The sequence below is a fragment of the Oncorhynchus mykiss genome, chromosome 5 (genome assembly GCF_013265735.2).
Source record: "Oncorhynchus mykiss isolate Arlee chromosome 5, USDA_OmykA_1.1, whole genome shotgun sequence".
Lineage (NCBI taxonomy): Eukaryota > Metazoa > Chordata > Actinopteri > Salmoniformes > Salmonidae > Oncorhynchus > Oncorhynchus mykiss.
In genome coordinates this window covers 38650879-38677809 of record NC_048569.1, presented here as the reverse complement: position 1 = coordinate 38677809, position 26931 = coordinate 38650879, and the positions used below count along the sequence as shown (strand labels likewise).

The window sequence follows — 26931 nt, the reverse complement described above, 5'->3', positions numbered from 1 at the left end:
CAAGGAACACACCAGGCAGGTCCGAGATACTGTTGTGAAGAAGTTTAAAGCCGGATTTGGATACAAAAAGATTTCCCAAGCTTTAAACATCCCAAGGAGCACTGTGCAAGCGATAATATTGAAATGGAAGGAGTATCAGACCACTGCAAATCGACCAAGACCTGGCCGTCCCTCTAAACTTTCAGCTCATACAAGGAGAAGACTGATCAGAGATGCAGCCAAGAGGCCCATGACCACTCTGGATGAACTGCAGAGATCTACAGCTGAGGTGGGAGACTCTGTCCATAGGACAACAATCAGTCGTATATTGCACAAATCTGGCCTTTATGGAAGAGTGGCAAGAAGAAAGCCATTTCTTAAAGATATCCATAAAGAGTGTCGTTTAAAGTTTGCCACAGGCCACCTGGGAGACACACCAAACATGTGGAAGAAGGTGCTCTGGTCAGATGAAACCAAAATTGAACTTTTTGGCAACAATATAAAACGTTATGTTTGGCGTAAAAGCAACACAGCTGAACACACCATGTCAAACATGGTGGTGGCAGCATCATGGTTTGGGCCTGCTTTTCTTCAGCAGGGACAGGGAAGATGGTTAAAATTGATGGGAAGATGGATGGAGCCAAATACAGGACCATTCTGGAAGAAAACCTGATGGAGTCTGCAAAAGACCTGAGACTGGGACGGAGATTTGTCTTCCAACAAGACAATGATCCAAAACATAAAGCAAAATCTACAATGGAATGGTTCAAAAATAAACATATCCAGGTGTTAGAATGGCCAAGTCAAAGTCCAGACCTGAATCCAATCGAGAATCTGTGGAAAGAACTGAAAACTGCTGTTCACAAATGCTCTCCATCCAACCTCACTGAGCTTGAGCTGTTTTGCAAGGAGGAATGGGAAAAAATGTCAGTCTCTCGATGTGCAAAACTAATAGAGACATACCCCAAGCGACTTACAGCTGTAATCGCAGCAAAAGGTGGCGCTACAAAGTATTAACTTAAGGGGGCTGAATAATTTTGCACGCCCAATTTTTCAGTTTTTGATTTGTTAAAACAGTTTGAAATATCCAATAAATGTCGTTCCACTTCATGATTGTGTCCCACTTGTTGTTGATTCTTCACAAAAAAATACAGTTTTATATCTTTATGTTTGAAGCCTGAAATGTGGCAAAAGGTCGCAAAGTTCAAGGGGGCCGAATACTTTCGCAAGGCACTGTAAATAATGTGGAAATTGAGAAAGTTGAGATGACTAAATTGCTTGGAGTAACACTAGATTGTATACTGTCACGGTCAAAACCTATTGATGCAGTAGTGGCTACAATGGGGAGAAGTCTGTCTATAATAAAGCGATGCTCTTAGCAACACTATCAACAAATCTGTGAATGTATTGTAAATGTTCTCAAATTATACAAACTGCCTTCATTTTGCTCGACCCCAGGAAGAATAGCTGCTGCTTTGGCAGTGGCTAATGGGGATCCATAATAAATACAAAATACTGTGTCATCCCAGCTGAGAGAGTAGTAAGATGATACACAGAGTGGAAGGGGGTAAGATAACTGAACAGTAGGGGTGTAACGAAACACGTATTTATTTGGACCTCGGTTCGGTCCAAACTGTGAACCCAAATGAATACATATGAGTAGAAGAAAAACATTTCAGGCTATTCCGTTAAAACAAATAGAGCCTATGCGCATGTTGTAATCAAAATTTGAATCTTAATTGCCGCACTTCAAATGATCCTTTTAGCCGTGTGTGGCACAGACGCTAGGAGATATCAAATCAATGGAAGACAGAATTAAAATGACGCAATTAATAGTTAAAAGGGGAAGGATATGCTACAACAACCAAGAGCCAACAGGTAGAGTTGTTGTTATTTGTAACTGTCAGACAGGGGGAAAGCGCATGCAGCCTCAATTAGCCTCGCGAGCTAGCTTAGCTAACTAACTTCTCTCGGTTTGATGCAGTCAAGACAGGTACTACCAAAGACAGTATGACGGTAGGCAGAAGCTGCTTCTCCAATAGAGATTCCTGATCACACTTGTAGGCGATCTCATGGCGACACTGGCTAGCTAAGCTCATGCGCAGAAACACGTCATCGGGTCTAACATGTTCAACTACTTGACATTGGCTCAAATCTAGGTTGTGCCTTTAGATTGAGAGAAAATTAACATCTAAGGAAGAATTTCCCCCTTTTGTCATTGACTTCTCAAACCCCGGCCTGGTCTGCTTGTTCTGTTTCGCAAGCATTGCCGGATGTCTCGCAATGTTGCGCCTCTGCGGTATGAGGATTCTGTGTTATGCACTATAGCCCGTTACCATATATGTGATTGAATATTATCTTCTGTTGGCTTGTGTGGATGTATGTATGTGTTATGCAACATAGCTGACTTGAAACATTGTTAACAGTTTCAGGGTCATGGGCCTTTCTCATGATGGAAAAATACAGAATAACATGAAGACAGGAACTGTGCAATGAGTTGGGGGGGGGGGGGGGGCACATTCAGAACGTAGTGTTGCGAGAACAAACGGTCTTTTGTTAGATAACAGGAGCCAGGTGCGAGATAACGGTATCGAGCATGAGCGCAGAGATATTCTTCACAGCAACAGTTACATCTATCAACTGGAGCGCCTGGGGGCCGGGACCAGCTCTACACCAACAATCAACGATAGGCTGGGTGAGTCTAAACCACGACCAGTCTCTACCGGCTCGGAAGCAGGAACTATTTCTGTCAGAGTATATTTATAATATCTTTGTCAAGAACAAGTCAGTTCTCTGTTTTCCCTGCGATGTGGGACAGAGAGCCCGTATATCCGAAAATTGCATCTACCACTTATTGCTTAGCTAATAAAAATACATAGTATACAATCGGTGACTCAATGTCATATTTATCCTGATACCAGATTCGAATTGACGCAACCCTAACAGAGGTTATAAACTCTGTATACTACGTTGGATGACAAATAACCTAGCTATGGCAAGCTAGAAGTTTACTAGCGTGAGTCAGCTTGGTTGGTTGCCTTCTCTCTCTCAGTCTCTCCCTCCATCCTGCTTGCTCCCTGTGTCACTCGCTCACAGTACACACACCGCATAGCCCCTCAACCTCAATCTCCTCTCCCTCGCGTTTTTTCAGCTTTAGTTAATAAAGTAGCTTAACAATTTACCTTTCTGTTGCTTCCCTCACTCGGACCGGGTCTGCATCCAACAAGGTCTATACGGAATGGGATTAGCTGTCCTCGGGTCTGTTTGTAACGGGTATCTATAGCCTATATAGAGACCCGGGGTGGGTAAGCCGCAGGTCAATTTTGAAAGGGGTCCAACATTTTGGACCCATGAAGACCTCTACCCACTCTATATAAGCAAACCCAAGCCCAAGTTGTCAATTAATTGACCTGTTGCGCTTACTACAGATAGATGGACCTCCAGGGCCACATTCAGTTGCCAAGCGTTGCAGATAGAAATGCCATGAATAGAGCTGATGTGATTCCTTATTCTATATGGCAGAAAGGCATGTTTGTTCTAGACTGACTGTTTCTATCTGAACATTCCAAAACATTGCGTCCTGCTGAGTGGGAGATGAGAAGGACCGTGCTACAGACGTGCCCCCTTTATGAGAGTGTCTACAAAGTTTGTATACCTGATTGTGCGCTCATCAGGCATTATATGGTTCATGATCTATTCCTGGGTTAGTTTAGCATCTTTTTCCCGCTGTAGTGAAACGAACCGTGACCCCAAAACCGCAATAAGTACCGAACAGTGGGTTTGGTGAACAGTTACACCCCAACTGAACAGGATAAAAAAATAAACTTTAAATAAGAAATATTTTTAATTGGACAAGCATTTTGGCAAATGTCTGCATGCACATGATCAAAGATAATGTCAGTCTACTTCACATCTAAAAATTATATCAGACATTGTGAAGCAGAGCATTGTGGGCCGTGTCTGACCTCCAGAGACGCAGCGCCGGGCGATCTCCCAGAGGATGAGGCCGAAGCTGTACATGTCGGCCATGATGTAGGACTGAAAGTGTTTCCTGTTCAGACTCTCGTCCAGCACCTCTGGGGGCATATAGCGCTTTGTGCCCACCCTGGTGTTGGGTGGGATGTCCACCTCGTTGGTGTCACTGAGAGAGAGGCAGGAGTAGGGAGAGAAATACCACATCTTTTCATCAGCATTGCACCATTAAAACAACACAGTCTTTGCATTTCTGGAATGATGCTGATTTTTACCGGAGTGAAAAGTATAGAAACAAAACAAAGTAGAACAAATCTGGTCTAAAGATGTTTCGTTATCTCTACATTCATGACCTGATGTATGTCAGATGTCCCTTTCCTGTCCTACCTGATGAATTTGACGGCAAGACCCAGGTCTGCGATGCAGCAGGCCCCATTCTTCTTCACCAGGATGTTCTTGCTCTTCAGGTCTCTGTGGGCGATGGCCGGCTTGCCCTGGGTGCCAAAGATCTCTGTGTGGAGGTGACAGAGGCCTGAGACTGAGGAGTAGGCCAGTCGCAGCATGGCCTTGATGTCTAGCGTGGTGGACTTGAGGTAGTCGTACAGAGAGCCACTCTCATGGTAGTCTGTGATCAGGTAGAGCTGGGTCCACGAGCCTGTTCCCTTGATGTCCGCTGCTATGAAGCCTGGGTAGGGAGGAGACAGGGGGGGGGGGGGGGGGGGTGGAGATCTTTGAGGAGATGCAAAGGGCTCGATTCAATCTGTTGCGTGGAATATCTGCGTTGTAATGCGTTTGACATTTAAAGGTAACTTCCGGTTGAGCCGACAAACACAGCGTTTACTGTGAACACGGTATCGTTGCCTTTAAATGTAAATCCCGCTACAATGCAGATCTCCCGGCTACGGATTGAATCAAGCCAAAAGACACACGTGTAGAGATGCACACAAGGAAGCACACACACACACACAGGCACACACACACACACACACCCAACTCTCTGTCCTTACCCAGTATGTTCTCGTGTCTCATGAGGACAGTTTGGTAGATCTCTGTCTCTCTGAACCAGCTGGCCTCCTCGGTGGTGAAGAACACTTTGACAGCTACTCTCTCTCCTCTCCAGCGACCCATCCACACCTCCCCGTAGCGGCCCTTACCTATCTGCTTCACCATCTGAATCTGCTTGGCTATGGTGCGCTGCACCTGAGCACAGGAAAACACCCACACACCGTCGTCAGCGTCAATAAAATAATATTTGTCGTCAACAACTAAAGTGAACATTGTAATCGTCAAGATCACAATATCCTAAAATCATAATCCTGATTTCTGCATCTAATTCAACATAACTAACCCCACATCATAATCCTGATTTCTGCATCTAATTCAACATAACAAACCCACATCATAATCCTGATTTCTGCATCTAATTCAACATAACTAACCCACATCATAATCCTGATTTCTGCATCTAATTCAACATAACTAACCCCACATCATAATCCTGATTTCTGCATCTAATTCAACATAACAACCCCACATCATAATCCTGATTTCTGCATCTAATTCAACATAACAAACCCACATCATAATTCTGATTTCTGCATCTAATTCAACATAACAACCCCACATCATAATCCTGATTTCTGCATCTAATTCAACATAACAAACCCACATCATAATTCTGATTTCTGCATCTAATTCAACATAACAACCCCACATCATAATCCTGATTTCTGCATCTCATTCAACATAACTAACCCCCATCATAATCACGATTTATGCATCTAATTCAACATAACTAACCCACTGAGAGAGTACCACTGTATTGCTGGACTGATTTTGCCATTGGTTGCTGATGTGTGTGATGTGCAGTGTTGAGCGCTCACCAGCAGGGGGAGTCCTGATCCTGATCCAGAGCTCTGGGACTGTTCTATCAGGTCCTTCAGAGACTCTCCAGGGGGAATGTAAGTCTCATCCTGCTCCAGACCAATACTGTAGTGAGGCCGGGACTCCTGACGCTTATACCTGGAAGAGACACATTGGTAAAGCCCTTAGTAATGCTACTAAGGGCTTTATCCTTCTTCTTACATTGGTCTATGTTACCAATCTCCTCAGTGTGTGAGTCGGAATCCAAGTCCATGTGTGTTTTCTCACCTGAAGTAACAGAAGACGATGATGAGCGCCAGGATGATGCTGCAGACTGTGACAGAGATGAAGAGAGCCATGTGGTGGATACTGCTGTCCACGTAATCTACAGGAGAGAGAGAGAGAGAGAGCGAGAGAGAGAGAGAGAGAGGAGAAGAGAGGAAAAGAGAGAGAAAGAAGAGAGTCAGAGAGAGAGAGAAAGGACAGAGAGAGAGAGAGAGAGAGAGAGAGAGAGAGAGTGAGAGAGAGAGCGAGAGAAAGAAGAGAGTCAGAGAGAGAGAGATAGAGAGAGAGAGAGAGAAGAGAAAGTCAGTCAGTTCACACATCCACAGAGCCAAACCTAACACTGGGGGTCAACTCAACAGTACCAGTTCCTCCATTCATCTGTTTATAACAGTTTAATTCCAAACCCTGCCAAATCTCAGAGATGGGGACAAACTCTTATTTTCCACTCTCCTCCCCCACATCCCCCCTTCTCTTGTTCCTCTTTCCCCCTTCTCCCCCTCTCAGTGTGTGATCGATCATATCCCCTTCCTGAAAAAAACAGATTGGGTGTCACACTGACATCGCCACGGCAACCCCTGAGGCCCAAAGCTGCTCTGGGACTCTAGCCTTTCTGCCAGCCTCCTGTCAATCATTTACACACACACACACGCACACATACATACACATACACTTGAAGATAGATACACGCACGCATACATACACATACACTTGAAGATAGACACACGCGGAAATTATATCACTGTATAATTTGCCGCGTTTGACAAATCAATTTGTCTTTGACTAATTTCTTTGATAGACGTAACGCACCACACACACACACACACACACACACACACACACACACACACACACACACACACACACACACACACACACACACACACACACACACACACACAGTGTTGGTGTCTAGCTAGAAGAGTGACAGATGGACAGATATCTCAGATCCGTAGCAGCGCAGGAAACTCAAGCAGGCCCTGGGGAGAGGCTGTCCTTTTCATTAGAGGGTGAGAGAACAAGCCAAGCCTGCCAGCTCCATTTCACCTGCCTCCCACTGTCTTCCTTCCAGCCTTCCCCTGTCTTCCCCCTGAGCAGCAAGTGCCACTCCAGCCAGCACTATACACTGTGGTTTGTAACAGTTTAAACTGTCACTACCCATCACACCCAAGTGCAGGTTGAGGGAGCCCACTCTGAAAGCCTCTTCCGCACAAGAGGACAGAGATTCCCTGTGTTGACTGGGTGGAATTCACTGTGTGTGACTGAGTGTGTCTCTTACCAGGGGCCCTCGGTGGTGGTAAAGTAGGATACAGGTCTTTATTGCAGAAGTCCTGGTCTGTACAGCACTCTAGAGCCCTCCTCTGACGGGCATTCCCTGTGTCCTGTTGTGACACACCATAAACACACGATTACATCTACACAACTCTAATTACTAGACAACAGTTTGAAGGACTGCAGATGCACAATCTTTATTTGTTCACTATTTTGTGGCTGGGAATGTTCCTGCACAGCAGGAAATGCAAACTTGTCGTGAACTAGAGGTTTAAAAAAGGATTCTACAATTTCTAATTTCCGCTTTAAAATATCAGACTTGATTTGCCCTAACAAATACTATAAATAATCCACATAATTATTTACATTTCCTGTTGCTGCAGGACCATTTTCCTGCTGTTGCAAACTGGTTCAAATGAAGATACTACATCTGCATAGGGTATTTACAATGTTGCTTGTTGATGGCGAGACAAGGCTGGCCTAACACATTGCTCATTGTAGAGGTAGTATAGTTTAGGTCTGATTTGAAGAGATTCCTTTGAGAAGTGTAGTGAGTCATAGAGAGATGATAAGGACTTTACATGAGCTTATAAAGCTGGTTCATCTGCACTTCTAGTGGCTGCCTGCACTTGACGGCGTTCACATACACACACCGCACACACACTGCAGACTTACCCTGCACTGAAACTCCGAACCCACCAGCCCCAGACACCCAGAGGTCAGCACAGGGAGACTTCCTTCTTCATCTTCCACCATGGTGAAACAATAACCATCAGTCCTGAAGAGATACCGTGATCATCAACATCTGTGCCCCTTCCACTGTCAAACTTCCAACATAATATATTCATCATGACTAAAAATTCACAGTGCTGAGAAGGTTGTATCGGCAACCACAATCACATGTAATAAACACAACTAGACGTGGATGGAGACAGTGGGCATGAATCTGTCTGTAATTATGCTTGTAATTCAATACCTCATCACTGTCTGAGTTCATATGTTCCACAGTGGCTGTGGCACAGACACCAGTGTATTTTCTGTTCACGGAATTAGAGTTTTACAGGATAGTGACCGATATGAGGAATTGCCTCTGCTGTGTACTAATTAATGCAAGCTAATTACACATTAGATATTAGACACAGTGGATTCTAAGATGGTCTGAAAAAGACGTTGACCGTGTCAACAGGGTTGTAATTTTGTGGAATGTGCGCGCGTCTGTGCGTGTGCCTCTTTGCGTGCGTCTCTGTGCGTGCGCCTCTGTGCGTGTGTCTCTGTGCGGTCGTGTGAATCATACCTGCAGGTATTGTTGGTCGAGTCTTCAGGACAGTGGTGGTAACAGTGGCACCAGAGGATCCTCTGTGTTGGAGCCGGGGCTGTACTCCCACCGTTTTCCCACCTTCTGTCTGACCGGTCTCTCCCAGGGCTCCTCAGTAACATGGTGTCCAACACGTTGGCTACAGGGACACGGAGAGGACAGAGCAGATTTATTAGTCCCAGGACCAGGACAGACCAAACACAGTTATATCACAGAGAGAGGACAGAGCAGGTTTATTAGTCCCAGGACAGACCAAACACAGTTATATCACAGAGAGAGGACAGAGCAGGTTTATTAGTCCCAGGACCAGGACAGACCAAACACAGTTATATCACAGAGAGAGGACAGAGACGGCTTAGTCCCAGGACCAGGACAGACCAAACACAGTTATATCACAGAGAGAGGACAGAGACGGCTTAGTCCCAGGACCAGGACAGACCAAACACAGTTATATCACAGAGAGAGGACAGAGACGGCTTAGTCCCAGGACCAGGACAGACCAAACACAGTTATATCACAGAGAGAGGACAGAGACGGCTTAGTCCCAGGACCAGGACAGACCAAACACAGTTATATCACAGAGAGAGGACAGAGACGGCTTAGTCCCAGGACCAGGACAGACCAAACACAGTTATATCACAGAGAGAGGACAGAGACGGCTTAGTCCCAGGACCAGGACAGACCAAACACAGAGAGGACAGAGACGGCTTAGTCCCAGGACCAGGACAGACCAAACACAGTTATATCACAGAGAGAGGACAGAGCAGGTTTATTAGTCCCAGGACCAGGACAGACCAAACACAGTTATATCACAGAGAGAGGACAGAGACGGCTTAGTCCCAGGACCAGGACAGACCAAACACAGTTATATCACAGAGAGAGGACAGAGACGGCTTAGTCCCAGGACCAGGACAGACCAAACACAGTTATATCACAGAGAGAGGACAGAGCAGGTTTATTAGTCCCAGGACCAGGACAGACCAAACACAGTTATATCACAGAGAGAGGACAGAGCAGGTTTATTAGTCCCAGGACAGACCAAACACAGTTATATCACAGAGAGAGGACAGAGCAGGTTTATTAGTCCCAGGACCAGGACAGACCAAACACAGTTATATCACAGAGAGAGGACAGAGCAGGTTTATTAGTCCCAGGACAGACCAAACACAGTTATATCACAGAGAGAGGACAGAGCAGGTTTATTAGTCCCAGGACAGACCAAACACAGTTATATCACAGAGAGAGGACAGAGACGGCTTAGTCCCAGGACCAGGACAGACCAAACACAGTTATATCACAGAGAGAGGACAGAGACGGCTTAGTCCCAGGACCAGGACAGACCAAACACAGTTATATCACAGAGAGAGGACAGAGCAGGTTTATTAGTCCCAGGACCAGGACAGACCAAACACAGTTATATCACAGAGAGAGGACAGAGCAGGTTTATTAGTCCCAGGACAGACCAAACACAGTTATATCACAGAGAGAGGACAGAGCAGGTTTATTAGTCCCAGGACCAGGACAGACCAAACACAGTTATATCACAGAGAGAGGACAGAGACGGCTTAGTCCCAGGACCAGGACAGACCAAACACAGTTATATCACAGAGAGAGGACAGAGCAGGTTTATTAGTCCCAGGACAGACCAAACACAGTTATATCACAGAGAGAGGACAGAGCAGGTTTATTAGTCCCAGGACAGACCAAACACAGTTATATCACAGAGAGAGGACAGAGACGGCTTAGTCCCAGGACCAGGACAGACCAAACACAGTTATATCACAGAGAGAGGACAGAGCAGGTTTATTAGTCCCAGGACAGACCAAACACAGTTATATCACAGAGAGAGGACAGAGCAGGTTTATTAGTCCCAGGACAGACCAAACACAGTTATATCACAGAGAGAGGACAGAGCAGGTTTATTAGTCCCAGGACAGACCAAACACAGTTATATCACAGAGAGAGGACAGAGCAGGTTTATTAGTCCCAGGACAGACCAAACACAGTTATATCACAGAGAGAGGACAGAGCAGGTTTATTAGTCCCAGGACAGACCAAACACAGTTATATGGACACTGTGTCATTCAAGCGGCTGCACCTACCTTGTAGTTAAACTTAAGTGCATACATAACTGAGGTAAATTCAAATTAAATCAAAGCTAGCAAAGTGACATTTTCTCCACTCTTCAACTCCCTCTTTCCAGACATGCTTGAAAAATCTAAATGCCTTGGCAACGTCACCATAGTAACGTAGCCACAGAAACGGTGACCGTGTCTGGTGAAAGCTACCCTTCTGTTCTGTTCTGGCCTCAACTCAATGTACCTGCCTGAGACTGGAACAACACTGGTACACTTAATACCCTCACAAGAAAGAGCTTTTTGTGCTCAGTGTGTGTGTGTGTGTGTGTGTGTGTGTGTGTGTGTGTGTGTGTGTGTGTGTGTGTGTGTGTGTGTGTGTGTGTGTGTGTGTGTGTGACAGGTGCGTGTGTGTGCATGCAAGTTAGTGTGTGTGTGTGTGTGTGTGTGTGTGTGTGTGTATGTGGCAGTCTCGACAGCAGTTCTGGAACGAGTGTGTGGCATGTCGTTTTAATATCCAAGGCCATATATCTCACCCTGGTTTTGGCAGAGCAGCCCAACAGAACCCTCGTGGCTACACGTTTGTGTGCCTCGATATTTTGGGAGTATGTGTGTTTACGATGTTATAAAGCCCTCCAAAGAATACTCATACTTCACTGTCAGTCGGAGCAGTATCTCCTATACATGAATGAATACAAACCAATACAGCTCTAAGAATGATCGGTGGATACGTGTAAATATGTTGTTGGAGACCACCTCATTAACTTGGTATTGTATATACCAGCTCTGTTTTGGTACGCCTTCCCAGTCCCAACCATCCTGCCTCAGAGAGAGACACTGTGAAAGGACAGTTAGCCAGAAGAGACCAGCTATGCCCTCACACGTGTTTCATTCCCACTACAATAACAGCTCAGGGCAGGCTCAACCGCAGAGCAAAACAAGGTTCTGCTCATATACTTTACTAGAAAAACTGGGTGCTCGTGTTACCAGCACACTTCGCCTTTTCCACCTTCTAGCCTTTCACCCATAGAGCCTGCTTCACCAGAGAGAGGAAGGAAGAGGGCTCAGCGCTCAGAGCACCTTGACTAGTTACTATGGCAACCTTGAGAGAAGCAGTCATAAGTCTATATTATACTATGTTAAAGAGATTCTGCAGTACTTTTGTATACTTATTACTAAGCCAGTAGTTCTGAAAGTCGCACTCATGAGCCACTACGTCATGTCATCGCTCGATCTCTCCCTCTGCTGTGTACACTGAGCCGTGGGCCCGTCCTGCAGCCTCATTGGGTAACGCTGATAATTACACAGGTGCACCTTGTGCTTGGACAATAAAAGGCCACAGTTTTGTCATCCGGCTTCCTCACCTGCTGGGTCATCTGAGGGGCTGGCTCCCCAGTGTGTGGCCCTACACCCTCCAAGGCCCACCCATGGCTGCACCCCTGCCAAGTCATGGGAAATACATAAATTAGGGCCTAATTAATCTTTTTCAATTGACTGATTTCCTTATTTGAACTGCAACTCAGTAAAATATTTGAAACTGTTGCATTTCCATTTTTGTTCAGTATATAAACTACACATTGACACATCCAGCCCAAAGCAGGAGGTTTAACAATGACTTTCTTAGTCACCAAAGTGCCGGAGCATGTCTTTAAAACAGTGTCATACGAGTGACAATAAACACAAAGATGTCATGACAGATAACAACACAGAGCAAGCAGACATTCTGCAGGCTATGCTCTATAATAAGCGCCGCATCATTGTACTACTGTAAACCACTGCAATGACGAACCAAGACTTAAATGGTCCCTGTTTGTGCTCCGTGGCAATGCTATTAGGAGGAGCAGTGAACTTCGGTCAACCAGGACATTCAACACCACAGATCCCAAACCCACACCCCCACCCCAGCCAGCCATACAGTAATACACATGTATTTACTTGCACTGAGGTAAATATTGTGTTCCGCACCACCTTCACCCTGAAAGTGTTAACAGAACAGGTCAGACCAGTGTGTTTTTATACAGCTGCATATACACACATCTAATCAACCCACTAGTGTTTTGATGGCGAGAAATGTCCAGTTTCATGTGCCAGTATTATAGTCTTGGGGTCCGCTTCGCATCCCGAGTAGATACCTGACAGAGGTGGACCCAAACAAATCCAAGACAGTGGAACTTTACTCAACACTTCTATAGACACTTTAAATCCTACTGAACTCTATTATCAGACAGCCCACTATTCAATACAGTAAGTACTGTACAGCTGGACCACTGGACCCTTGTGGCAAGAGAGCTAATCAGATGAGAGAGCAGGGCAATATGGGAGGAGATTGATTAGTTAGTGTCTGTCTGGATGGAGGATCCGGGTGAATCTCTCTCTCCCCCTGTCCCCCTCTCCCCCTCTCGCTCTGTGTGTGTAAAAAGACACAGATAGGCACAGTTTGCTACACAGATAGTCCAGGGGTAATCAGTCTGGTAACTACTAGGCTACGTCTAACCAACACACTCAGTCAGTTCATCAAGTCAGAACTGGAGGTGTACAGCCCTGGTATGGTATGTCGCAAGGACTAACTGTAACCGTTGAGAACAGCTTGTAAGTGTTCCAAAGTGTGTGTGTGTGTGTGTGTGTGTGTGTGTGTGTGTGTGAGAGAGAGAGAGAGAGAGAGAGAGAGAGAGAGAGAGAGAGAGATAGATTAATGAGTGCTGCCGAGTCAGAAGAGAGCAGAGCAGACACAACCAGTCAGTGTGTTCCTTTAAGAGCAGCACACTCCGTCCACTCTAATCTAACCACCCTGACAGAGGAGGGGTCCGGGCCCATGGCTGCACTGACTATCACACATTCCTTCTTGTGTGTATCTGTTGTGCAAATGTGGAAAAACACACACGTTTTACGAGTTTATCAGTGGCGTGATTCTGTCCAGATCGTTTAAAAACAAAAATAGAAACTCACATAAAGGCAGAACAGAGGGAACAGAATGGACAGACTCCTTTTTTTTCCACTGCAGCAGGCCAGCTACAGGAAAGCTCCATCCTTCCAAGTCACTGTTGTCATTTTTCTTGTGAGGGAAAGAGAATCCCCCTTTGGAGGTAAACAGAGAAAATCCCAGACCCCGGGGCCAGAGGCATGGTGTAAATCCACAGGCTGGGAGAGCTGCTTAGTCTCTCACTAAGATCCATTAAAACACACACTACCTCTCTCCATGTAGAGTCAACTTCTCTCTAACTCCCCTCTCCTAATGGACTCACAGAGTGATGCAGGGCTGCTGTTATTTCGTGGAGGGAGAAATAGAAGAGGGTCTATGCCAACCCCTGGTCCTCTAACCCCTAAGCAGCCTTTCTGCCCTTGGGGAGACGAGGTTCCCTCTTTGATCAGACCCATGGCCTGGCATTGGGCTCATACAGGCCTGGCCCCTGATATAGTTTGTTTTTGGAGGCCAACACAGAGCATATGGGGTGTAGACACAGGATGGGGGAGACTCCATATCTGTTACATGATTCCTGTTTAATACACACTCCTCTAACAAAAAGATTGATTCTATATCTATCTATTTTCACTCATGTTTATCGTATTGAAATGCGTAGCGCGTAAAAATCGTCTGTCCTCGGTTGCAACATTCACTAACGAGTTCCAAACTGCCTCTGGAAGCAATGTCAGCACAATAGCGGTTTCGTCGGGAGCTTCATGAAATGGGTTTCTATGGCCGAGCAGCCGCACACAAGCCTAAGATCATAATGCGCAACGCCAAGCGTCGGCTGGATTGGACTCAGTGGAAGCAGTGGAAACGTGTTCTCTGGAGTGATGAATCACGCTTTACCATCTGGCAGTCTGACGGACACATCTGGGTATGGTGGATGCCAGGAGAAAGCATATATCGGCGTACACATCACGGACAAACTGAAATAGTCCACCCACACAGACAGTGTGGTGAAGAAGGCTCAACAACCTCAGGAGGCTGAAACTTTTACAGATGCACAATCGAGAGCATCCTTTCGGGCTGTATAACGGCCTGGTACGGCAACTGCTCCACCCACAACCGCAAGGCTCTCCAGAGGGGAGTCAGGTCTGCTCAACGCATCACCGGGAACAAACTACCTGCCCTCCAGGACACCTACACCACCCGATGTCACAGGGAGGCCAAAAGGATCAAGGACAACAACCACCCGAGCCACTGCCTGTTCACCCCGCTATCATCCAGAAGGCGAGATCAGTACAGGTGCATCAAAGCTGGGACCGAGAGACTGAAAAACAGCTTCTATCTCAAGGCCATCAGACTGTTAAACAGCCATCACTAACTTTGAGTGGCTGCTGCCAACATACTGACTCAAGTCTCTAGCCACTTTAATAATACAAAATTGGATGTAAGAAATGTATCACTAGTCATTTTAAACAATGCCACTTTATATAATGTTTACATGCCCTACATTACTAATCTCATATGTATATACTGTACTCTATACCATCGACTGCATCCTGCCTATGCCGTTCGTCCATCGCTCATCCATATATTTATATGTACATATTCTTATTAATTCATTTACACTTGTGTGTATAAGGTAGTTGTGAAATTGTTAGATATTACTGCATGGTCGGAACTAGAAGCATAAGCATTTCGCTACACCCACATTAACATCTGCTAACCATGTGTATGTGACCAATACATTTGATTTGATTTGATTTCAATGTAACCGTTTAGTCATGGTAATTAGGCTTCTCCAAGCTCTGATGCTGCTGATGGTCATTAGTAGCCTACCAAACCTGGTACTCAGCACTCTACCTTTAATCACTCTGACATCAATGGAAATGTAATCGAAAATCTAATCAAACACTTAATGAGAGCCCATGAGCTCATGTTGCACAACATTTCTATAGGCTATGCAATTGTGTGAGAAAACAGTTTTGATGGCCTCTATTAAAAAGAGAAGGATCCCATCATATTATCACTTGTGAATGATGCCCAGCTTCAGGCAAGAAACAGCGCATGCTTTTCCCCGACTTATTCAAATTATAGTCACACACCTCATGAAGCCCTTACGCATTTATGGTTTTATTTTTTAAATTTTTATTATTATTATTTTTTTACCCCCTTTTCTCCCCAATTTCGTGGTATCCAATTGTTAGTAATTACTATCTTGTCTCATCGCTACAACTCCCGTACCGGCTCAGGAGAGACGAAGATCGAAAGCCATGCGTCCTCCGAAACACAACCCAACCAAGCCGCACTGCTTCTTAACACAGCGCGCCTCCAACCCGGAAGCCAGCCGCACCAATGTGTCGGAGGAAACACCGTGCACCTGGCCACCTTGGTTAGCGCGCACTGCGCCCGGCCCGCCACAGGAGTCGCTGGTGCGCGATGAGACAAGGAGATCCCTACCGGCCAAACCCTCTAACCCTAACCCTAACCCTAACCCTAATAACTCAAAGTTAAGCATATAGGAGGACCTGTTTCTTTGTTAACCGCTCAACACAGAATAGACACATGTGCGCACTACCTCAGAACGTTCTATTTTATTCAGCTATGTTCAATTGTATTCTTCATACTATAAAATAATATAAAATAATGCAACAGAATTCTAAGGAAATCTTGTCTGCTAAATGAGCTAGTGTAGCTCACAGCCAAATGGCATAGACAGGTCAGGGCCTAACATTATGTCACGTTCTGACCATCGTTCGTGTGTGTTTTCCTTGTTTTAGTGTTGGTCAGGACGTGAGCTGGTTGGGCATTCTATGTTGGATGTCTTGTTTGTCTATTTCTATGTCTGGCCTGATATGGTTCTCAATCAGAGGCAGGTGTTAGTCATTGTCTCTGATTGGGAACCATATTTAGGTAGCCTGGGTTTCACTGTGTGTTTGTGGGTGATTGTTTCTGTCTCTGTGTTTTCACCAGATAGGGCTGTTTCGGTTTTCGTTACGTTCATTACGTTCTTTGTTTTGTAGTGTTTGTATCGATTCGTGTTTTACGTTTGTTTATTAAACATGGATCGCAATCTACACGCCGCATTTTGGTCCGACTCTCTTTCACATACAGAAAACCGTGACACATAAGGACAACTCAGAGTATGCTATTCTCTTCTTCTGAAATATAATACATTTCTTCATATCATGTTTCTTTAGACCTGTCTAAAATAAATCATGGATTTATTGTGATGGTGTAGGCTATATTGCATGGATTTATTAAACGTTTTAAAATGTAGATGTTTCAAAGGTCTGTATTGGTGGCTTGTAGGCTGTGCGAAAGCCAGGAGATGCTAAATGTGCTTATGTTAATTAACGGTCAATTACAGTGAGACCGGGAGTTATTTGCTTAACAATCACCGGCTGACGAAATGTCATGACCGTCACAGCCCTAGGAAGGGCACCTGTATCTTTAGTGACTGGGTGTAGTGATACACCATCCAAAGTGTAATTAATAACTTCACCATGCTCAAAGGGATATTTAATGTCTGCTTTTTGTTTTACCCATCTACCAATAGGTGCCCTTCTTTGCAAGGCATTGGAAAACCTCCCTGGTCTTTGTGGTTGAATCTGTATTTGAAATTCATTGCTTGACTGAGGGACCTAAAATATAATTCTATGTGTGGGGTACAGATATGAGGTAGTCATTAAAAAATGATCTTAAACACTAATACTATTATAAACACTATGAACACTATAAGAATGGAGCCGGAGAGGATGGCTGACGTTTTATGTGCTCCTAACCAACTTCTGGCCGAAAATAACTTCTAGACATCAGAACAGCGATTACTCACCTCGAACTGGTAGAAGTTTTTTCCTTTAACGAGTCCGACGAGAAGGATATCCTGCTTTCTCGGGAACAGGCTCAAATCCCCATCACTTGCGTGAAGAAAAGACGGAGAAAAAAGGGTCGGAGGTCGGTCTGCCTAATGAGAATTCATAGTAAACTCCCACTACCATCCGCTCTATTGGCCAACGTGCAATCATGGGAAAATAAAATCTATGACCTATGATCAAGATTATCCTACCAACTGGACATGAAAAACTGTAATATCTTATGTTTCACCAAGTCGTGGCTGAACGATAACGCAGATGATATAGAGCTGGCAGGGATGTTCCACGCACCGGCAGAACAGAGAAGTTACCTCTGGTAAGACGAGGGGTGGGGGTGTGTGTCTATTTGTCAATAACATCTGGTGCGCGATGTTAGGTAGAGTATCTTATGATAAGCTGTGGATCACACTATCTACCAAGAGAGTTCTCATCAATATTATTCGTAGCTGTCTATTTACCACCACAAACCAATGCTGGCACTATGACCGCACTCAACCAACTCTATGTCTATCCAGGTTGCATCACATCCGGTCATGATTGGGAGTCCCATAGGGTGGCGCACAATTGGCCCAATGTCATCCAGGTTTGGCTGGGGTAGGCATGCAGGAACATGCAGGAGGTTTTAGTTTGCACCACAGTGTTGATAAACGCTCTTTAAGCACCAGCCAATCTAGGGATGTTTGCCCGAAGCAGTCACCGCTGACCGCGTTTATGCCCTACAAGCAAACATCGAACAGACAAAAGATATCACAAATGCTATTATGCATTGCATTGCTAAGGACTTTCTACCAATTAGCACAGTCGAAAAGGAAGGTTCCAAGAGGCTTATCATTTTAATTGACCCTAGGTACGTGCTCCCTGGCCGCAAAAATGGAACAATTTTCCTTAAAGTATAATTTTATGTGTAGCTCACATAATTAAAAAAATGTAACCTTTTATTTAACTAGGCAAGTCAGTTATTTTAAGAACAAAATCTTATCTACAACAACGGCCTATCGGGGAACAGTGGGTCAACTGCCTTGCTCAGGGGTAGAACAGCAGACGTTTACCGTGCCAGCTCGATCTAGCAACCTTTCGGTTACTGGCCCAACAAAATATATAGATATTGTGATAATTGATTTGCCATATCGCCCAGCCCTAGTAGTGCGTACGGCCCAGTACATCACTGGGGCCAAGCTTCCTGCCATCCAGGACCTATATAATAGGACCTGTCAGAGGAAAGACCCCAAAATTGTCAGAATCTCCAGGCATCCAAGTCATAGACTGGTCTCTCTGCTACCACACTGCAAGCGGTACCGGAGCGCCAAGTCTAGGACCAAAAGGCTCCTTAACAGCTTCTACCCCCAAGCCATAAGACTGCTGAACAATTAATCAAATGGCCACCGGACTATTTACATTGACACGCCCACCCCCCTCCTTGGTTTTGTTTATTGCTGTTACTCGCTGTTTATTATCTATGCATAGTCACTTCACCCTTACGTACATGTACAAATGACATCTAACCGGTACCTCCGCACACTGACTCAGTATCGGTACCCCCTGTATATAGTCTTATTATTGTTGTTTTATTGTTTGACTTTTTATCATTTTTGACTTTAGTTTATTTGGTAAACATTTTCTTAACTCTTTCTTGAACTGCGTTGTTGGTTAAGGGCTTGTAAGTAAGGATTTCACGGTAAGGTAACCTGTTGTATTCGGTGCATGTGACAAATAACATTTGATTTGATTTGATATTGCACACAGAGTGCAACTTATGATGTGACTTGTTTAGCCAATTTTTACTCCTAAACTAATTTAGGCTTGCCATAACAAAGGGGTTGAAAACTTATTCCCTCAATACCTTTCAGCTTTTCATTTTGAATGTATTTATTTGTAAAACATAATTCCACTGACATTATTGGGTATTGTGTGTAGGCCAGTGGCCCAAAGAAATCTACATTTAATCCATTTAAAATGAATGTTGTAACACAACAACATGTGGAAAAAGTCAAGGGATGTCAATACTTTCTGAAGGCACTGTACACACCAGTACTGTTTTCATTTTAGGTGTTCTCTACAGACTCTCCTGTAAACTTCTGACCAAGGCAGATTGGCCGAACCAAAACCCCAAACTCTCCCGAAACAGACACAGCAATAAAGATTGAATACAAACACCTTAAGAGTATTTCTGTCTTTCTGACACACACACACACACACACACGCACACACATACACACACACACACACGCACGCACGCACGCACGCACACGCACACACACACACACAAACTTTTGTTGTGTCAGCCACTGGGCGTTGCCAAGGTCACCCTGAAACCTGATCCCCATCCCCTAAACATTCCAAAGGCTGTTCCTCTAACGAGATACTCACAGACCCACACTTCATACTGTATTACACACATACACACAGACCCACACTTCATACTGTATTACACACATACACACTGACCCACACTTCATACTGTATTACACACATACACACTGACCCACACTTCATACTGTATTACACACATACACACAGACCCACACTTCATACTGTATTACACACATACACACAGACCCACACTTCATACTGTATTACACACATACACACTGACCCACACTTCATACTGTATTACACACATACACACTGACCCACACTTCATACTGTATTACACACATACACACTGACCCACACTTCATACTGTATTACACACATACACACTGACCCACACTTCATACTGTATTACACACATACACACTGACCCACACTTCATACTGTATTACACACATACGCACTGACCCACACTTCATACTGTATTACACACATACGCACTGACCCACACTTCATACTGTATTACACACATACGCACTGACCCACACTTCATACTGTATTACACACATACCCACTGACCCACACTTCATACTGTATTACACACATACACACTGACCCACACTTCATACTGTATTACACACATACACACTGACCCACACTTCATACTGTATTACACACATACACACTGACCCACACTTCATACTGTATTACACACATACACACTGACCCACACTTCATACTGTATTACACACATACACACTGACCCACACTTCATACTGTATTACACACATACACACAGACCCACACTTCATACTGTATTACACACATACACACAGACCCACACTTCATACTGTATTACACACATACACACATACCCACACTTCATACTGTATTACACACATACACACTGACCCACACTTCATACTGTATTACACACATATACACTGACCCACACTTCATACTGTATTACACACATACACACTGACCCACACTTCATACTGTATTACACACATACACACTGACCCACACTTCATACTGTATTACACACATACACACAGACCCACACTTCATACTGTATTACACACATACACACTGACCCACACTTCATACTGTATTACACACATACACACTGACAAACACACACACTTGCTGACACAAACACTCACACATGATCACACAAAGTTTTTGGTTAATCTTTTTATTTTATTTTTTGACCCCCTTTTTCTCATCCCATCGCTGCAACTCCCATATGGACTCGGGAGAGGTGAAGGTCGAGAGCCGTGTGTCCTCCAAAACACAACCCCGCCAGCCGCACCAACGTGTCGGAGGAAACACGGTACACCTGGCGACCGTGTCAGTGTGCATGTGCCCAACCCACCACAGGAGTCGTTAGAGCGCGATGGGACAAGGACATCCCGGCCAGGCCAAACCCTCCCCTAACCCGGACGACGATGGGCCAATTGTGTGTCGCCCTTCTAACTCAAGCCAACAACTCTGTCTAACTTGTATAGGTTATAAGTTAATAAGGCTCAATTAGTCCTTCCATGAAATTTAACTCAACAAAAAAAGAAAGAAAGAAAGAGAGGAGAGAGAGAGAGAGAGAGAGAGAGAGAGAGAGAGAGAGAGAGAGACAGAGGAACCAACAGAGAGAGAGAGAGGAGAGAGAGAGAGGACAGATGCAGAGAAAGAAAGACAGAAAGAGAGAGAGAGAGAAAAACCAACAGAGAGAGAGAGAGGCATAAATTCCTCCAGGTGTCCAGAGTAAATCACCTCCTCAAAGGAGCCATCTTCCTGTACGTCTCCTGAACGTCCTCTGACCCTGTGGGGGTCACCAACGCACCGCTGAGCTGCCATGCTGTCATACATCATCCCCTGTCCCTCACCCTTCAACCCCCCTCACCTCCTCTTAACCCCTCTTAACCCCTCTTAACCCGTATTGGCTTCAAAGAATCCTGTCACACTACACACACACAGGGGCCCGATGGTATGACAGGCAAATCAAACCCGGCCCTCGTATCAATCATCCATCCTTCACCGTGACTAGTCTGCTCGACCCTCATCTACTCCTTCCCCATCATGAGAGGCTCTGTTTCCCCCTGCCTGATGCCTGATACCCATCCAGACTGGGGAGGAGGAGAGCAACTGATCCACATCGTGGACCCTCACCAATCTGTTCTGTGTGTGACCAGGGCCTGACCATAGAGATGTTATGCTGGTGCTAGAGGGGCACCCTGGGGGCGCCCGACTCCCGTCCTCCTGTGGAAATAATGCCCCGGTAGATTGATGGGCCGCACATCAAGGGAGCCCCTCCGACTTGTGGCCCCAGACACACACTGTACCCCCCTGAGAAACCTCTTACTCTCATCTCCTCTTCTCCGGCCCAGGCCTACGAATAACACCAAGCCCGACCTGTCAGGGCTTAAAGGATGATTTAGCACAGAGAGAGAGAAAACCTTCCACGTGTCTGGAGAGAGGAGAACCTCAGAGCCATGCTATCTCTACAACAAATGACCCCTTCAAACAGGGAATGGACAGGGAACAGAAATGTGTAATAGTCTAACTGATTGCAATTTCTTTCAAAACTGTAAAGTCGTGGCCATACATGTATAAACACACTGGGGTTGTGATAAGGACTACGTTGGTGTGATACTAGGACTCTGTGCAGGTCTTGCTGGCTAGCTCCATCAGCATGCATCGTGACAGTTTTTTCCCCATGATGGCAGATCAAAGCCTCACCTCTCAGTATGCAGACTGAGTAGTCTGTCACCCGCAGGGCACTTTGCATGTACGTGTGACTTCATCTCAGGGATGTTTTCCATCTCCCATTCTAAACAAAACTGGAAAACAGGCCGCTTATCACACAGAACACCTGTAGCCAGAGGTCAAGACACACACATCTCTGCTCTCTCTTCCTGTCGCGGACAGAATTGCACGCACACACACACTCACGCATGATCACACACTCTAAGTAATTTACCTGAGCCGTTTGCTTCGTCTGATGACTAGTTCCAGTAAAGCTCTATCTGATAAGAGTACTGTAAAAGCCCGGAGGACGGCTGTTCAACAAAGTGCCGGCCTGTGTCTCGGTTTCCCCGGCGATGTGTCACTGTGCCGGTAACCATGTTAACAGTAACAGTCCCTACAGATGCAGGCTATATCAGGCTAATCCTGAATACCTGGGTCTGGATCGAATTGACTGGAATCCTGTGGTGCCAGATATCGTTCGACCATTGCCCAAACCAGATCAGTCTATCATCTCTGGATGGAGTGAAAAAATAACTGCAAACCACCGTTGAATGTGAATTAGGAAACAATGTGGGGAATTCAATATTTGTGTGTTGACGTTAGTGAGCGGGACGTTTCTCTGACAGATATGGAAAGGTGTGACAGGAAGTAGGTTTGCCAGATTGCAACTGAACATGCGTAGAGGAGCTGAGAGGATCCAGCCACCTCTCCCTATCCGTCTCCTTTTCAGTGACCAGCCAAACCTCAGCCTAGGCTGCAGCCTCTGCCGACTGTCTGTCTTCCAACACCATGTAAAGACACAGAACACACCATGGACCCACATACTCCTCTACAGCCCCCTCTGCCAAACCATCTCTCACACGCACACAGGCGTACAGTGACGCACACACAGACAGCCAGACAAAAACACAAGCTTCCAAAATAACTAACTAAAAAAGACATGTGAAAGCACATACACATACACACACATAGACACATGTACACAGGCGCGAACAAACACAGTCACACACACTCACAAAGTAACCAAGACAAATGGTTTCATAGCAGGCCAGCATCAGCCCCACCTGCTCTGTGTCTATCAGCTTGTGGGCCGTGTGTGTGTGTGTGTGTGTGTGTGTGTGTGTGTGTGTGTGTGTGTGTGTGTGTGTGTGCGCCCCACCAGCTTAACACACATCAAACTAAACTTTGATTCGGTTTGTATAAATCTCTGATGAGACCATAACATATTCCCCATCTCAGTCATTCTATCCCGGTTCCCACACTGCCAACCCTCATCTTCTCTCTATCCTGAGCCCACTGCTCTCAAGGGTGTCCGTTACATACATTAGACTGTGATCAAGACAAGAACCCTACCTTCACCCAAACATCCCCCTCCCTCAATACTTCCTCCAAAACCACAGGTGCAGCCTTAAGCCTCCCTTTCCCTCGCTCCAAACTTCACACACCCCTAAAAGTCCCCCTCCGGCCCACTGCCCTCTGTGGTTACCAGTCTCATGCAGTCCCACTGCTGGAGCAGAACATCTGTCCTGGGATCAGGTTCTGTTTGGGGAACATGATCCACATCCTGTCAGGAAGCAGCCTGGGACCTGCTACACTTACAGTAGGCCTTCGTTCAATCACTGATGCCACAAGAATTGACCTAAACTGAATAATCACAAAGAAAATGCCATCCTATAACACCAAAGTAATTACACTGAAATAGCATCTCTGTAGGAAATGGTATTTCACAAGAGACTGCAATCAAAGGAGTGTTTCAACATATAGTCACTTATCATCTGTGTCTGTACTGTAGAACAAAAAATGAGAAAAGCTCAAAGTTATCCAGCGACATGTTGCCATGGTGTGGTCCTCCCATACAGTACAGTACGGAAGGTGGGATCCGGGACAAGGAGAGGGTGAGCTGACCTCGTTTACATTGTTGCGTCTAGATGATGATAAAGCCAGTCGTTTCGCCCTGCTTGTGGCCTTGCGGCATCTCCACACCACCTCGAATGTTACATGTTATGTTTATCTGAAATGGATATCATGTTTAAGCGACGTCAAAGTGTGGCCGTGTCTTTCACTAACTGGCTTTCACTCCTACCCTGCGTGGCGCCAGAAGACTCAAGGACTTTCAGCAGCCATGTCACACATACTATGGAACGAAATAGGCCTACATGCAACGAGTAGTAGAAGAGTCAATTGTGTAAGTTGTAACCTCACACTGTACGGTGCATGGCCTATTCAGAAAAGAAGTATGCATTGTTACTGCAGGAATGAAGTATGTCAATCTATTCTTTGGGAACTTTGCATCAGCCTAAACAACAGGTGGCGAATTAACCACGCTGTGAAGATTCATGAGTTACCTCCCATGTGTGTTATCCTCATTTAGAGAACCATGCCTGATCTGTCCCAGCAGCACCGGGGAGAGGGCTGAGGGGGAGAGAGATGAGGGGGAGAGGGCTGAGGGGGAGAGGGCTGAGGGGGAGAGGGCTAGAAGAGAGAGAACAGACTGCGAGCGATGGAGCGATAGAGAAAGAGTGGACAGGGAGAAAGAGAGGATTGGAAGAGAGAGGGCCAGTCATAAAGCTAGCACACAACTCTGTCTCTCCGACCAACCAGAACCGAGTCTTCGTTCACTGTACCCACTAAAACAGCAGTTCGGGTTGGCAGGCTGAGCTTAAAACATGAGTGGGAAACGAGAAGCAGCTGGTCTCCTGTCCTCCCAGCTCGGCCGCCATGTCTCTCTGTCTATGTGAGCTTTCTCTGTGCTTCATGTGAGAACTGATGCCCACAGGATACACAAAGGTGAATCTGTGTGACTGCTGTGATGTTTTTACTATGTTAAATCAGCGAGACAGACAGACTTCAGCTTGAAATAGTCCATTATGCTGCGAAGTCAAGTGATATACTGTGTAGATGTCTCCGTTGACATAAGTCTACCATACTGATCATCAGCCAAAGTATTTCGAGACAAACTGTGAAAGCTGCCTTCAAATGGGCACTACAGCCTTTTGTGTCTGGCCTTGATCCTTTACAAACACTGCAGACCCCAAATCTCAGCACTTTATCGGTCCACAGTGCATATCAAAATCAGAAGCATAGCAGGACCCCTCTCTCCATGCCAGACGATCCTGGAACATTCCAAGGTGTTTAGTGGCTTACAGTATCTGCCATTCAAGGCCATCAATGCATCTGATTATTTAATGGTTGTTTATATGATGTTCTGCAGGCACAATACATAGAGTGTATCTTGTCCTCCCAGACTCACATTCATTTAGAACTATAAGATAATAGGGTTAGTGCTATAACATGGAATGGCTTGGCTGGTTGCCTATAATCACCATATGTTTTGATGCGCAGTTCATTAGCAGCCAAATAGCATCTGGAATGAACACACCAAAATGATGCTTGATTTAGTTATCTTTCATATGAGGGGAAACCTAGTTCAAGTGAACAGAGAGAGAGGCAGTGATTTTACAGACTGTGGTTAAACCTTTGCCACCCCAAAATGGACATTTTCTGTTGTATAAGGAGGGCTTATAGTCCATGGGCCAACAGAAAATGTTGTCCATTTTGGGGTGGCAAAGGTTTGATGGCATTAAATTGATGTGATAACCTGATATGATACAACTTGATATGACAACCTCTCCAAAAATGTATCTTTCTATGTTTTTCATACCTTTACATATCTTGTTGTATGGGAGTCTAGAATAGAATGTTCACAGGCTGATGAAAGTAAGTTGAGACAAGTTGGAATGTTCACATGCTCATTAAAAATGACTAGAAACTAGAAATCGGGCAACCCGAGTGGCGCAGCGGTCTAAGGTGTCCCTACAGACCCTGGTTCGATACTAGGCTGTGTCACAACCGGCCGTGACCGGGAGTCCCATAGGGCGATGCACAATTGCCCCAGCGTTGTCCGGGTTAGGGGAGGTTTTGGCCGGGGTGGGATTTACCTGGCTCATCGTGCTCTAGCGACTCCTTGTGGCGGGCCGGGCGCCTGCAGGTTGACTCTGGTCATCAGTTGAACAGTGTTTTCTCTGACACATTGGTGCAGCTGGCTTCCAGGTTAAGTGGGCGTCGTGAACCCGGGTCAGTAGTGATGCCTCAGTGCCTCAGACCGCTGCACCACTCGGGAGGCCCTTGTTTGTTTTTATTTAACTGGACTGATGGTCATGTCTCAGCAGAGGGAGGGCATGTCGAAGTGAAGAAGTGGGTTTCATTTTATTTCTAAAAGTCTTGAATAAAAACAGCGCTGTAGTTCTGGTCATTGTCTCTGAATGTACTGAAACTGTCTTTAAGGACCAGGATTAAATCATGGCAATCAGTGATTGGTACAGAAGGAGACTGGAG

At 45.5% G+C, this 26931-nt stretch overlaps 1 protein-coding gene across 3 annotated transcripts in view; it reads right to left on the bottom strand.

Moving 5' to 3' along the window:
- Window positions 1-26931, bottom strand: part of bmpr1bb (bone morphogenetic protein receptor, type IBb) — a 111467-nt gene that overhangs the window by 3360 nt on the left and 81176 nt on the right. For 2 of the 3 annotated variants that reach the window (XM_036977450.1, XM_036977451.1), the window contains 9 exons: window positions 12123-12197; window positions 8663-8822; window positions 8044-8146; window positions 7376-7478; window positions 6103-6199; window positions 5835-5973; window positions 4959-5151; window positions 4339-4636; window positions 3945-4120 (listed from right to left, as the gene is read on the bottom strand). In XM_036977450.1, the coding sequence (XP_036833345.1) occupies window positions 3945-4120; window positions 4339-4636; window positions 4959-5151; window positions 5835-5973; window positions 6103-6199; window positions 7376-7478; window positions 8044-8146; window positions 8663-8822; window positions 12123-12197 (1344 nt within the window). The remainder of the gene's footprint in view (window positions 1-3944; window positions 4121-4338; window positions 4637-4958; window positions 5152-5834; window positions 5974-6102; window positions 6200-7375; window positions 7479-8043; window positions 8147-8662; window positions 8823-12122; window positions 12198-26931) is intronic. The other variant, XM_036977452.1, reaches the window with a different exon arrangement.